Source organism: Rattus norvegicus, chromosome 6 (assembly GCF_036323735.1).
Source record: "Rattus norvegicus strain BN/NHsdMcwi chromosome 6, GRCr8, whole genome shotgun sequence".
NCBI lineage: Eukaryota > Metazoa > Chordata > Mammalia > Rodentia > Muridae > Rattus > Rattus norvegicus.
Genome location: NC_086024.1, coordinates 143,075,233 through 143,090,760, shown reverse-complemented (window position 1 = coordinate 143,090,760; position 15,528 = coordinate 143,075,233). Strand labels below are relative to the sequence as shown.

The 15,528-nt window shown below is 41.0% G+C and overlaps 1 gene segment (V, D, J or C); it reads left to right on the top strand.

The window, feature by feature from the left end:
* Positions 1-864: 864 nt before the first annotated feature.
* Positions 865-15,528, top strand: part of LOC103692734 (Ig heavy chain V region 3-like) — a 41,301-nt gene continuing 26,637 nt past the window's right edge. Inside the window, 1 exon segment of the V gene segment in view lies at positions 865-2,700. Within this exon segment, the coding sequence occupies positions 2,577-2,700 (124 nt within the window).

Sequence of the window (15,528 nt, the reverse complement as noted above, 5' to 3'; positions counted from 1 at the left end):
CTATACAATACTAATAAAAATTACACATGAACATGGAAAATGTTCCCTACAACATGTGCATGCTGAGTTCACCTGTCCCTGTTCACTCCTGGCACCAGCTTCTTCACTCCCCTGACTTGTGTTTACGGGATGAGAGTCCTTCAATCTGATGTGGTGTTCCAGGTGTGTGCACTGTATTCATCCTACTCTTCAGATCTACTTAGGACATTTTATTAGCTTGTCACGATCCAGTTGTCCACTCTTAGAATTTTAGAGTTCTAGTCCATTGGGGATATACCTGAGATTCCTAATAATTTCTGATAAGAGATTCACTTTTTTCCCCTGGCTGTATGCCATTTGCACCTCATGAGCTTAGATCCTGCCTGCGGTAGCAAACTTTACACATCATCTTAAGAGAGGTCTGATTTCTGCTCTACTCTGTGCATATCTGGAATCCTATTACTCATACCATCAACATATAACACGCCCTCCTCAAATGAATTGCATGATAGTTTGGTCACTTTCAATCCAAGTGCTTGAGAGTTTCTGAAGGATGGATTGGTAGTTCTACCTTAGCTAATACATGTGCAGTCTGCAGTGCTTTTCTACTCACATGTCCTAGTGATGAACAAGGAGACTCAGCTATGATTACAACACTGATTAGAAATACATAAACACGATAGTCGAGTTGGAAATAGGCTCTCTAGCTGAGTATCCCTGAGTCCAAGGATTTTCACAGCTGTAAAGTTCATCAGTGAAATAATCTAAGTCTATGAGTTAATGTGATCCACACTTAGAGTAATACATTCTAATTCTTTTTTTTTCTTTTTCTTTTTTTCGGAGCTGGGGACCGAACCCAGGGCCTGCGCTTGCTAGGCAAGCGCTCTACCACTGAGCTAAATCCCTAACCCCTACATTCTAATTCTTGAGCCCTATGTGCCAGGATTGTTTATATATAAATTTGTATGAAATACTATTGGATTATATTTATGTATTTTAATTTTTGTAACATGCCGTTCACATCTCTGTACACTTATGGACTTGGACCCAGTATTACTTCGAATACATCTGAAAAATTCAGGAAAAATATCTTCACCCATTGAAGCTCATATCACAGACTTAAGACAACACTATGCTTTTATTCCCTCTATAGACAAAGCATCTGAAATGCAACATCTATTTTCCTGGTTAGATATGATATTCTCTCTTCTGAAGGGTCTGTTGTCTCACTTTTCAACATTCAGGAACCAGCAATAATTGTATCTCTGGCCCTCTGGTCCCTTCATCCAAACCTGACAACTTAGCCTCTGGGTCATCCATTCCAGGGTCTTTGCCTTCTTGTAGAACCCTTCTCCTGCCTGATGAGGATGTATATGATGATCTTTGAGTCTCATGGAGACAATGTCAGAAATTCTTTTTCAAGATACACAATTTACTCATATACAAAGAGTCATTTTAACATTAACAACCCCCTAGAAAAAGAACGTAAGCTTTAGTGCAGGTCTTATTGCCCATTTTACCCTGAAGGTTCAGGGCTGCAGATGGAACTCAGAATTCTGGGATTATTTTCTTTCTTGTGTTGATGCAACTTTGTGCTAAGATTTTATTTTATGGTTTGGAAATACCTTGATATTTTTACTTTTCAAACGTTTGAAAATATGAAGATGTTTTACTCATAAAAGGAATTTGATCGTTTTGGTGTAGATTTCTTTAATGGAGTCAGACATCTACTCGAGTTTTTTTCTGTGTATTCAGTCACATTCATGCCAACAAGCCACTGTATAAAGTTTATAAAACTCAGGCAAATCTTATTCTCTTTAAGTTCTAAACCATCAATACTGATATGAACAAAGAAGAATACATTGTATTTTAACATTTCTGAAGGCGGGGAAAAATGCCCTAACCTTGTGTGCTGTGCCTATCAACATCCTCTGCACACTGTGGCTTCTTCCAAGATTATCCCCACCTAGGAGATTGAATAAACTTCTCCATGCTTAGAGTCTATGTTTTCTGCTCTTAATTTTAAAGTTGTCACAAATACAGGTCCATATAAAGATGAAGCTACTGATTGTTGAATAACAGCAATTTCAATTTTGAGAGGCGGTACCTTGACATCAGTAAAGTCAATGAAATTACTCTCTTTCATGGAATTACAGTATTGATAATTGCCAGCTTGAGATGGCATATACTCTTATACTGTGCAAGAAGTCTACAATTACTGTACCAATTTTGTGGAACATACATAGTGATAAGACTCACTCAGGCCCCAGAAACAGAGTGTCAACAACTTAGGAGTAAAATTTCCCCTTTGAGCTCCCCATCCGTCCTCCATGCAGAAACACAGGGAAATGATTCCTAGATGAGTGGGCAGAGTCAGGACCCTTCATGTTAAAGTTAGGGTCTCTATCAATACTACTGCAATCCAACCTCACTCAGCAGAAGTGTTTTGTACTGAGGAGACTGGTCTTGGGTGTTATGTACTCTCTGTGGGAAGCAGATACGCTGTCTCTTGTGGCTCCTGCATCACCCATCATAGAATGATACATCTTGAGTCCTAAAACTTAAGTACACCATTAGCATCAGCACCTGGTGAGGGAATGCAAATCTCTCTTGGATCCGCCCAATCTGGGGTAAAAAAGCCAAAGCTGGGCCTGGGCACTCACTGGTGTGCAGCCATGGACAGGCTTACTTCCTCATTCCTACTGCTGATAGTCCCTGCATGTGAGTACCAAGGCTTCCTAAGCGATGAACTGTTCTATCCTCACCTGTTCCCACCTTACCTTCTCACCTTTCATTTCTCCACAGATGTCCTGGCCCAGGTGACTCTGAAAGAGTCTGGCCCTGGGATATTGCAGCCCTCCCAGACCCTCAGTCTGACTTGCTCTTTCTCTGGGTTTTTACTGAGCGCTTCTAGTGTGGGTGTGGGCTGGATCCGTCAGCCTTCAGGGAAGGGTCTGGAGTGGCTGGCAACCATTGGGTGGGAGGATGTTAAGCACTACAACCCATCTCTGAAGAGCCGGCTCACAGTCTCCAAGGACACCTCCAACAACCAAGTATTCCTCAAGATCACCAGTGTGGACACTGCAGATACTGGAACATACTACTGTGCTCACAGTGCACACTGACACAGCCTCAGTTTTCAGCTGTACAGTATTTCAGGCTGCTTCTCAGCTCTGTTCCTTCCTATTATATCATAAGAATGTATGATATAATACATGGCTTTCCTGCTGGCCTCTGTGGTTTCCTGTTTGCTCTTATGTTAAGAGCTTTTTATTCCTGTTTTCCACTCTAGGTTCCTGTTAAGATGTTCCTAAATGATTCTGTCTGTGTTTTGTTTTATAAAGCTGAAGGAAGTTTGGTCCCTATACCAGGTCCTTTAGAGCTATGATTACATTCAGTCTTACGCTTCAAATTCTCACAGCTGAAGATTCCAAATTATTGTAATGTTAATCTTCAATGAAGAGCTGTATATGGTGAAGATGGGAGTTACTGGATGACTATTCCAGAATTGAATCATTGTCCAAAGAGTGTCCATAGATTCTCCCAAATAATTCAGGCTGTTCTGAAGTCTATTGACTGCTATCTGTAAAGTAATTTTAACACCTTATTGTTCAAGACAACACTTATATCTTATTGAATATAGAGAATTTGAGCTTGTGTCAAGCGCAAGCTTCATTCCTACTCATTAGTGTTCATAGAACTGGAAATATTTTGTATGGTATCAGATGAGAAAGGTAATCGTCAATCATATACAATAGTTAGTTGACTCTGGGTTATGCTGGTACAAAAGGTGTAGAATTGTCGGATTAATTATTTATTCTTGGATTGAATTTAAAGACTACAAAATTAGTGTTAGGGTGGTTAGGGTAAAGGTTAGCCATGGCTGACTCTGCTAGAACTGCCAAAAACTGAAATTAGATAGCCCATGGCCCTAAGGGAAAAATCATATGCCATTGTTCTGATATAGCAACATAGCAATAAAATGATCTTCATTTACATAACCATACACTTAAACCAGTAACTCATCTAACCATGCCGCCCTCTCCTCTGAACACCCAATACAAGTCCCTCCTCCTATTCCCTTCCTTTCTTCTTCGATATGGTAGTTGCACCATTGGATATCCTACAAACCTGGTACATCAAATCTCTGCTGGGTTAGGGGCATCATTTCCCACTGAGGTCAGACAAGGGAATCAGTTAAGGGAATGGATTAGAAGAGAGGTAGCACCTTTAGGGGCAGACCCCAATCCTGTTATTGAAGGACCCAAATGGAGATTGAGGTACCCATGTGCTGGGTACCTTGGCCTAGGCCATGTTTGCTCTTTGTTTGGTGTCTCAGTTCCTGAAAGACCCTGCAGTTATAGAGTGGTTTTCACTGAAGATCTCTAAGACCCAGACCTTTTATCTTGTAGGCCTTTTATATTTTTCCCAAGCAGAGGCTTTTCTAACTATCCATTCATTTAATGTAGGCTTATTTCAGCACTATGTTCTAAAAGTCAGACAGGTCTTCAGGTGCTTCAATATTTTTGTTATTGATATCAACAGTCTCACTCCTATGTACAATTATTGTGTAAGACTTTTTACTCTATTACACAATGTAGGATGTGTGATTTACCCTCTGAACACAGGTGCTCTGCCCCTGAGGAATACAGGAAAAAGACTCGTATCTTCTGTTTTTACCTTTATAGAAATGGGAAGCAGTAGAGCTGGAATGAACTGCCACTAAGGAGGAATCTGACTTTGAGAGGATATTATAGTAGTATCGGCACATCTCAAAATTACTGAGACATAAATCATCCTTAGGTAAACTAGAGCCGTTTATTCCTTAAATTGAGCTCTGTGAACACTGAAGTTAAAGGCAAAAGTTAGTTCATGAACCAGAATATGCAGCTTTAGTGTGATCCATGATAAACCTACCTGCATGGGAACTCAGGACCAGCAGGGGGCTCCACGAGGCCAAGAATCCCTGTAGAGAGAACAGTTGTGTGTGGAGGGAACCCTGTGTCCTCTGTGGTTTCCTTCCTTAAGTGTATTACCTGTTCTGCCCTGCTGTAATTGACATGTGATGTCTCCATATTCATACTCCATAAAGATTCTGTGTTAAATAGGCCAAAATGTATGTTTACTTGTTTTTGTTTTTTTTATAATTTTTGAAATAATTCATACAAAATATTTTAATAACTCTTTCCCTCATCCTCAATTTATTCCAGAGCCTTCCTACCTACCAACTCACTGAAGTACACACCTTTTTTTCTTTTCGAAAAACCAAAAAAGGAAGAAATTAAAATGGAATTAGAAACAATCAAAACCATCTAAAAACAAATCACACACACACACACACACACACACACACACACACACACACACCTCTGAAAAATCACAAAACATAAGTCAGAAAAACAGAATTGAAGAAGGTGATATTATATAAATGTGTACATTTTTATGTGTGTGTGTGTGAACACACATAGCACATATGCACATGGATGTGTGTGTGTGTGGGTGTGTGTGTGAGAGAGAGAGAGAGAGAGAAAGAGAGACAGAGAGAGAGACAGAGAGAGACAGAGAGAGAGAGAGAGAGAGAGAGAGAGAGAGAGAGAGAGAGAGAGAAAGAGAGAGAGAGCGCAATTCATTAGAGAACATTTTAATTATTTCAGAGTTTGGCTATCCCTCCAACGATGTACAGAAGTCTGCTGGTGTACTCTTCAGTTTCAGAGACTGGAATAAGACTTCCCCCATCTACCACTCCACACTGCCTATACCAGCCATAGTCCTAGCACATAGACTGCTCTGAAACTTTTGGTGTAAAACATGAATATAACTTTCATAGGATTCTCAATACTGCAAAACGGTGATGGATGTGTTAGCCTGCATATGCTAGCATTTTGTCATGGCTCTAACTCCCAGGGAAATAAACCATTTTATGATGTATTTTTAATGTTATTTATGGAAGATGCAGTGTGGAAATGGCATGGTGTCAAAAGTTTTGTACCTGTGGAAATATTCTGGCTTTCACTAGTACCTCAGAAAAAGCGAAATCTTATTCTGTCATGATCTCCATGTTACTACCTACCAATCCCACCCTGAAAGGCTATTCCCACACCAAGAAGTAAAAAAATTCTTTCTCTCTGGTATTTGCTTTTTATTATCTACAACTCATTTCCTCATTTTTCCAGGACATATCATTAGGAGCTATGATTGTAGACGTTTTTCATGGTTGATAAATCTTAATTTAATTGATTTTTGAAAGCTTAACCTGTACCACTCTTCTCTCCTTCCAACCTCCTGAGAGTGCCCTTCCCTTCCAAATCCATTTGTTACTATATACAAACACACACACACACATACACACACACACACACACAGACACACACACACACACACACACACACACACACACACACACACACCCCAAATGGCCCATACATGAGTACATTTAGTATTGTCATAAACATTCAGGGCTAATTCTAATTTTACATAATTCTTTTTTTTTCAATTTTTTTTTATTAACGAGTATTTCTTATATAAATTTCGAGTGTTATTCCCTTTCCCGGTTTCTGGGCAAACATCCCCCTAATCCCTCCCCCTCCCCTTCTTTATGGGTGTTCCCCTCCCCATCCTCCCCCCATTGCCGCCCTCCCCCCAACAATCTAGTTCACTGGAGGTTCAGTGTTAGCAGGACCCAGGGCTTCCCCTTCCACTGGTGCTCTTACTAGGATATTCATTGCTACCTATGAGGTCAGAGTCCAGGGTCAGTCCATGTATAGTCTTTAGGTAGTGGCTTAGTCCCTGGAAGCTCTGGTTGCTTGACATTGTTGTACATATGGGGTCTCGAGCCCCTTCAAGCTCTTCCAGTTCTTTCTCTGATTCCTTCAATGGGAGACCTATTCTCAGTTCAGTGGTTTGCTGCTGGCATTCGCCTCTGTATTTGCTGTATTCTGGCTGTGTCTCTCAGGAGCGATCTACATCCGGCTCCTGTCGGCCTGCACTTCTTTGCTTCATCCATCTTGTCTAATTGGGTGGCTGTATATGTATGGGCCACATGTGGGGCAGGCTCTGAATGGGTGTTCCTTTGTCTCTGTTTTAATCTTTGCCTCTCTATTCCCTGCCAAGGGTATTCTTGTTCCCCCTTTTAAAGAAGGAGTGAAGCATTCACATTTTGATCATCCATCTTGAGTTACATGTGTTCTATGCATCTAGGGTAATTCAAGCATTTGGGCTAATAGCCACTTATCAATGAGTGCATACCATGTGTGTTTTTCTGTGATTGGGTTACCTCACTCAGGATGATATTTTCCAGTTCCAACCATTTGTCTATGAATTTCATAAAGGCATTGTTTTTGATAGCTGAGTAATATTCCATTGTGTAGATGTACCACATTTTCTGTATCCATTCCTCTGTTGAAGGGCATCTGGGTTCTTTACAGCTTCTGGCTATTATAAATAAGGCTGCAATGAACATAGTGGAGCACGTGTCTTTTTTATATGTTGGGGCATCTTTTGGGTATATGCCTAAGAGAGGTATAGCTGGATCCTCAGGTAGTTCAATGTCCAATTTTCTGAGGAACCTCTAGACTGATTTCCAGAGTGGTTGTACCAACTTGGAATCTCATCAAAAATGGAGGAGTGTTCCTCTTTCTCCACATCCTCGCCAGCATTTTTTGTCACCTGAGTTTTTGATGTTAGCCATTCTCACTGGTGTGAGGTAAAATCTCAGGGTGGTTTTTATTTGCATTTCCCTTATGACTAAAGATGTTGAACATTTCTTTAGGTGTTTCTCAGCCATTCGGCATTCCTCAGCTGTGAATTCTTTGTTTAGCTCTGAACCCCATTTTTAATAGGGTTATTTGTCTCCCTGCGGTCTAACTTCTTGAGTTCTTTGTATATTTTGGATATAAGGCCTCTATCTGTTGTAGGATTGGTAAAGATCTTTTCCCAATCTGTTGGTTGCTGTTTTGTCCTAGCCACAGTGTCCTTTGCCTTACAGAAGCTTTGCCCTTTTATGAGATCCCATTTGTCGATTCTTGATCTTAGAGCATAAGCCATTGGTGTTTTGTTCAGGAAATTTTTTCCAGTGCCCATGTGTTCCAGATGCTTCCCTAGTTTTTCGTCTATTAGTTTGAGTGTATCTGGTTTGATGTGGAGGTCCTTGATACACTTGGACTTAAGCTTTGTACAGGGTGATAAGGATGGATCGATCTGCATTCTTCTACATGTTGACCTCCAGTTGAACCAGCACCATTTGCTGAAAATGCTATCTTTTTTCCATTTGATGGTTTTGGCTCCTCTGTCAAAAATCAAGTGACCATAGGTGTGTGGGTTCATTTCTGGGTCTTCAATTCTGTTCCATTGGTCTATCTGTCTGTCTCTGTACCAATACCATGCAGTTTTTATCACTATTGCTCTGTAATATTGCTTGAGTTCAGGGATCGTGATTCCCCCTGAGGTCCATTTATTGTTGAGGATAGTTTTAGCTATCCTGGGTTTTTTGTTATTCCAGATGAATTTGCAAATTGTTCTGTCTAACTCTTTGAAGAATTGGATTGGTATTTTGATGGGGATTGCATTGAATCTGTAGATTGCTTTTGGTAAAATGGCCATTTTTACTATATTAATCCTGCCAATCCATGAGCATGGGAGATCTTTCCATCTTCTGAGGACTTCTTCAATTTCTTTTTTTTTTTTTTTTTAGCTTACAGTTTATGGTCTATCTTTTTTTTTTTTTTTTTTTTTAATTAACTTGAGTATTTCTTATATACATTTCGAGTGTTATTCCCTTTCCCGGTTTCCGGGCAAACATCCCCCTCCCCCCTCCCCTTCCTTATGGGTGTTCCCCTCCCAACCCTCCCCCCATTGCCGCCCTCCCCCCATAGACTAGTTCACTGTGGGTTCAGTCTTAGCAGGACCCAGGGCTTCCCCTTCCACTGGTGCTCTTACTAGGATATTCATTGCTACCTATGGGGTCAGAGTCCAGGGTCAGTCCATGTATAGTCTTTAGGTAGTGGCTTAGTCCCTGGAAGCTCTGGTTGCTTGGCATTGTTGTACTTTTGGGGTCTCGAGCCCCTTCAAGCTCTTCCAGTTCTTTCTCTGATTCCTTCAATAGGGGACCTATTCTCAGTTCAGTGGTTTGCTGCTGGCATTCGCCTCTATATTTGCTGTATTCTGGCTGTGTCTCTCAGGAGCGATCTACATCCGGCTCCTGTCGGTCTGCACTTCTTTGCTTCATCCATCTTGTCTAATTGGGTGGCTGTATATGTATGGGCCACATGTGGGGCAGGCTCTGAATGGGTGTTCCTTCAGTCTCTGTTTTAATCTTTGCCTCTCCCTTCCCTGCCAAGGGTATTCTTTTTCCTCATTTAAAGAAGGAGTGAAGCATTCACATTTTGATCATCCGTCTTGAGTTTCGTTTGTTCTAGGGATCTAGGGTAATTCAAGCATTTGGGCTAATAGCCACTTATCAATGAGTGCATACCATGTATGTCTTTCTGTGATTGGGTTAGCTCACTCAGGATGATATTTTCCAGTTCCAACCATTTGCCTACGAATTTCATAAACTCGTTGTTTTTGATAGCTGAGTAATATTCCATTGTGTAGATGTACCACATTTTCTGTATCCATTCCTCTGTTGAAGGGCATCTGGGTTCTTTCCAGCTTCTGGCTATTATAAATAAGGCTGCGATGAACATAGTGGAGCACGTGTCTCTTTTATATGTTGAGGCATCTTTTGGGTATATGCCCAAGAGAGGTATAGCTGGATCATCAGGCAGTTCAATGTCCAATTTTCTGAGGAACCTCCAGACTGATTTCCAGAATGGTTTTACCAGTCTGCAATCCCACCAACAATGGAGGAGTGTTCCTCTTTCTCCACATCCTCGCCAGCATCTGCTGTCACCTGAGTTTTTGATCTTAGCCAATCGCACTGGTGTGAGGTGAAATCTCAGGGTTGTTTTCATTTGCATTTCCCTTATGACTAAAGATGTTGAACATTTCTTTAGGTGTTTCTCAGCCATTCGGCATTCCTCAGCTGTGAATTCTTTGTTTAGCTCTGAACCCCATTTTTTAATAGGGTTATTTGTTTCCCTGCGGTCTAACTTCTTGAGTTCTTTGTATATTTTGGAAATAAGGCCTCTATCTGTTGTAGGATTGGTAAAGATCTTTTCCCAATCTGTTGGTTGCCGTTTTGTCCTAACCACAGTGTCCTTTGCCTTACAGAAGCTTTGCAGTTTTATGAGATCCCATTTGTCGATTCTTGATCTTAGAGCATAAGCCATTGGTGTTTTGTTCAGGAAATTTTTTCCAGTGCCCATGTGTTCCAGATGCTTCCCTAGTTTTTCTTCTATTAGTTTGAGTGTGTCTGGTTTGATGTGGAGGTCCTTGATCCACTTGGACTTAAGCTTTGTACAGGGTGATAAGGATGGATCGATCTGCATTCTTCTACATGTTGCCCTCCAGTTGAACCAGCACCATTTGCTGAAAATACTATCTTTTTTCCATTGGATGGTTTTGGCTCCTTTGTCAAAAATCAAGTGACCATAGGTGTGTGGGTTCATTTCTGGGTCTTCAATTCTATTCCATTGGTCTATCTGTCTGTCTCTGTACCAATACCATGCAGTTTTTATCACTATTGCTCTGTAATACTGCTTGAGTTCAGGGATAGTGATTCCCCCTGAAGTCCTTTTATTGTTGAGGATAGCTTTAGCTATCCTGGGTTTTTTGTTATTCCAGATGAATTTGCAAATTGTTCTGTCTAACTCTTTGAAGAATTGGATTGGTATTTTGATGGGGATTGCATTGAATCTGTAGATTGCTTTTGGTAAAATGGCCATTTTTACCATATTAATCCTGCCAATCCATGAGCATGGGAGATCTTTCCATCTTCTGAGGTCTTCTTCAATTTCTTTCCTCAGTGTCTTGAAGTTCTTATTGTACAGATCTTTTACTTGCTTGGTTAAAGTCACACCGAGGTACTTTATATTATTTGGGTCTATTATGAAGGGTGTCGTTTCCCTAATTTCTTTCTCGGCTTGTTTCTCTTTTGTATAGAGGAAGGCAACTGATTTATTTGAGTTAATTTTATACCCAGCCACTTTGCTGAAGTTGTTTATCAGCTTTAGTAGTTCTCTGGTGGAACTTTTGGGATCACTTAAATATACTATCATGTCATCTGCAAATAGTGATATTTTGACCTCTTCTTTTCCGATCTGTATCCCTTTGATCTCCTTTTGTTGTCTGATTGCTCTGGCTAGAACTTCAAGAACTATATTGAATAAGTAGGGAGAGAGTGGGCAGCCTTGTCTAGTCCCTGATTTTAGTGGGATTGCTTCAAGTTTCTCTCCGTTTAGTTTAATGTTAGCAACTGGTTTGCTGTATATGGCTTTTACTATGTTTAGGTATGGGCCTTGAATTCCTATTCTTTCCAGGACTTTTATCATGAAGGGGTGTTGAATTTTGTCAAATGCTTTCTCAGCATCTAATGAAATGATCATGTGGTTCTGTTCTTTCAGTTTGTTTATATAATGGATCACGTTGATGGTTTTCCGTATATTAAACCATCCCTGCATGCCTGGGTTGAAGCCTACTTGATCATGGTGGATGATTGTTTTGATGTGCTCTTGAATTCGGTTTGCCAGAATTTTATTGAGTATTTTTGCGTCGATATTCATAAGGGAAATTGGTCTGAAGTTCTCTTTCTTTGTTGTGTCTTTGTGTGGTTTAGGTATAAGAGTAATTGTGGCTTCGTAGAAGGAATTCGGTAGGTCTCCATCTGTTTCAATTTTGTGGAATAGTTTGGATAATATTGGTATGAGGTCTTCTATGAAGGTTTGATAGAATTCTGAACTAAACCCATCTGGACCTGGGCTCTTTTTGGTTGGGAGACCTTTAATGACTGCTTCTATTTCCTTAGGAGTTATGGGGTTGTTTCACTGGTTTATCTGTTCCTGATTTAACTTCGATACCTGGTATCTGTCTAGGAAATTGTCCATTTCCTGAAGATTTTCAAATTTTGTTGAATATAGGTTTTTATAGTAAGATCTGATGATTTTTTGAATTTCCTCCGAATCTGTAGTTATGTCTCCCTTTTCATTTCTGATTTTGTTAATTTGGACACACTCTCTGTGTCCTCTCGTTAGTCTGGCTAAGGGTTTATCTATCTTGTTGATTTTCTCAAAGAACCAACTTTTGGTTCTGTTGATTCTTTCTATGGTCCTTTTTGTTTCTACTTGGTTGATTTCAGCTCTGAGTTTGATTATTTCCTGCCTTCTACTCCTCCTGGGTGTATTTGCTTCTTTTTGTTCTAGAGCTTTTAGGTGTGCTGTCAAGCTGCTGACATATGCTCTTTCCTGTTTCTTTCTGCAGGCACTCAGCGCTATGAGTTTTCCTCTTAGCACAGCTTTCATTGTGTCCCATAAGTTTGAGTATGTTGTATCTTCATTTTCATTAAATTCTAAAAAGTTTTTAATTTCTTTCTTTATTTCTTCCTTGACCAGGTTATCATTGAGTAGAGCATTGTTCAATTTCCACGTATATGTGGGCATTCTTCCCTTATTGTTATTGAAGACCAGTTTTAGGCCGTGGTGGTCCGATAGCACATATGGGATTATTTCTATCTTTCTGTACCTGTTGAGGCCCATTTTTTGACCAATTATATGGTCAATTTTGGAGAAAGTACCATGAGGAGCTGAGAAGAAGGTATATCCTTTTGCTTTAGGATAGAATGTTCTATAAATATCCGTTAAGTCCATTTGGCTCATGACTTCTCTTAGTCTGTCTACATCACTGTTTAATTTCTGTTTCCATGATCTGTCCATTGATGAGAGTGGGGTGTTGAAATCTCCCACTATTATTGTGTGAGGTGCAATGTGTGTTTTGAGCTTTAGTAAGGTTTCTTTTACATATGTAGGTGCCCTTGTATTTGGGGCATAGATATTTAGGATTGAGAGTTCATCTTGGTTGATTTTTCCTTTGATGAATATGAAGTGTCCTTCCTTATCTTTTTTGATGACTTTTAGTTGGAGATTGATTTTATTTGATATTAGAATGGCTACTCCAGCTTGCTTCTTCTGACCATTTGCTTGGAAAGTTGTTTTCCAGCCTTTCACTCTGAGGTAGTGTCTGTCTTTGTCTCTGAGGTGTGTTTCCTGTAGGCAGCAGAATGCAGGGTCCTCGTTGCGTATCCAGTTTGTTAATCTATGTCTTTTTATTGGGGAGTTGAGGCCATTGATATTGAGAGATATTAAGGAATAGTGATTATTGCTTCCCGTTATATTCATATTTGATGTGAGGTTATGTTTGTGTGCTTTCATTCTCTTTGTTTTGTTGCCAAGACGATTAGTTTCTTGCTTCTTCTAGGGTATAGCTTGCCTCCTTATGTTGGGCATTACCATTTATTATCCTTTGTAGTGCTGGATTTGTAGAAAGATATTGTGTAAATTTGGTTTTGTCATGGAATATCTTGGTTTCTCCATCAATGTTAATTGAGAGTTTTGCTGGATACAGTAATCTGGGCTGGCATTTTGTTCTCTTAGGGTCTGTATAACATCAGTCCAGGATCTTCTGGCCTTCATAGTTTCTGGCGAGAAGTCTGGTGTGATTCTGATAGGTCTCCCTTTATATGTTACTTGACCTTTTTCCCTTACTGCTTTTAATATTCTTTCTTTATTTTGTGCGTTTGGTGTTTTGACAATTATGTGACGGGAGGTGTTTCTTTTCTGGTCCAATCTATTTGGAGTTCTGTAGGCTTCCTGTATGTCTATGGGTATCTCTTTTTTTAGGTTAGGGAAGTTTTCTTCTATGATTTTGTTGAAGATATTTACTGGTCCTTTGAGCTGGGAGTCTTCACTCTCTTCTATACCTATTATCCTTAGGTTTGATCTTCTCATTGAGTCCTGGATTTCCTGTATGTTTTGGACCAGTAGCTTTTTCCGCTTTACATTATCTTTGACAGTTGAGTCAATGATTTCTATGGAATCTTCTGCTCCTGAGATTCTCTCTTCCATCTCTTGTATTCTGTTGGTGAAGCTTGTATCTACAGCTCCTTGTCTCTTCTTTTGGTTTTCTATATCCAGGGTTGTTTCCATGTGTTCTTTCTTGATTGCTTCTATTTCCATTTTTAATTCCTTCAACTGTTTGATTGTGTTTTCCTGGAATTCTTTCAGGGATTTTTGCGATTCCTCTCTGTAGGCTTTTACTTGTTTATTAATGTTTTCCTGTGCTTCCCTAAGTGTGTTCAGGTCTTTCCTGAAGTCCTCCAGCATCATGATCAAATATGATTTTGAAACTAGATCTTGCTTTTCTGGTGTGTTTGGATATTCCATGTTTGTTTTGGTGGGAGAATTGGGCTCCGATGATGGCATGTAGTCTTGGTTTCTGTTGCTTGGGTTCCTGCGCTTGCCTCTCGCCATCAGATTATCTCTAGTGTTACTTTGTTCTGCTATTTCTGACAGTGGCTAGACTGTCCTATAAGCCTGTGTGTCAGGAGTGCTGTATACCTGTTTTCCTCTCTTTCAGTCAGTTATGGGGACAGAGTGTTCTGCTTTCGGGCGTGTAGTTTTTCCTCTCTACAGGTCTTCAGCTGTTCCTGTGGGCCTGTGTCTTGAGTTCACCAGGCAGCTTTCTTGCAGCAGAAAATTTGGTCTTACCTGTGGTCCCGAGGCTCAGGTTTGCTCGTGGGGTGCTGTCCAGGGGCTCTCTGCAGCGGCAGCAACCAGGAAGACCTGTGCCGCCCCTTCCGGGAGCTTCAGTGCACCAGGGTTGCATATGGTCTTTGGCTTTTTCCTCTGGCTTCCGAGATGTGTGTGCAGGGAGCAGTCTCTTCTGGTTTCCCAGGCCTGTCTGCCTCTCTGAAGGTTTAGCTCTCCCTCCCACGGGATTTGGGTGCAGAGAACTGTTTATCCGGTCTGTTTCCTTCAGGGTCCGGCGGTGTCTCCGTCAGGGGTCCTGCCGCTCCTGGGCCCTCCCCCACGGGAGCCCAGAGGCCTTATACAGTTTCCTCTTGGGCCAGGGATGTGGGCAGGGGTGAGCAGTGTTGGTGGTCTCTTCCGCTCTGCAGCCTCAGGAGTGCCCACCTGACCAGGCGGTTGGGTCTCTCTCTCACCGGGTCTGGGAGCAGAGAGCTGCTGCGGGCCGGGATCCGCAGGTGTGGGACATCCGGTAAACACAGAACGTGCCCGGTTCTAGAGAAATTCTGCTTCCGTGTGTCCCAAGCTCACCAGGCAGCTTTCTTGCAGCAGAAAATTTGGTCTTACCTGTGGTCCCGAGGCTCAAGTTCGCTCGTGGGGTGCTGCCCAGGGGCTCTCTGCAGCGGCAGCAACCAGGAAGACCTGTGCCGCCAATTTCTTTCTTTAGAGTCTTGAAGTTCTTATTGTACAAATCTTTTACTTGCTTGGTTAACGTCACACCGAGGTACTTTATATTATTTGGGTCTATTATGAAGGGTGTCGTTTCCCTAATTTCTTTCTCGGCTTGTTTCTCTTTTGTGCAGAGGAAGGCTACTGATTTATTTGAGGTAATTTTATACCCAGCCACTTTGCTGAAGTTGTTTATCAGCTTTAG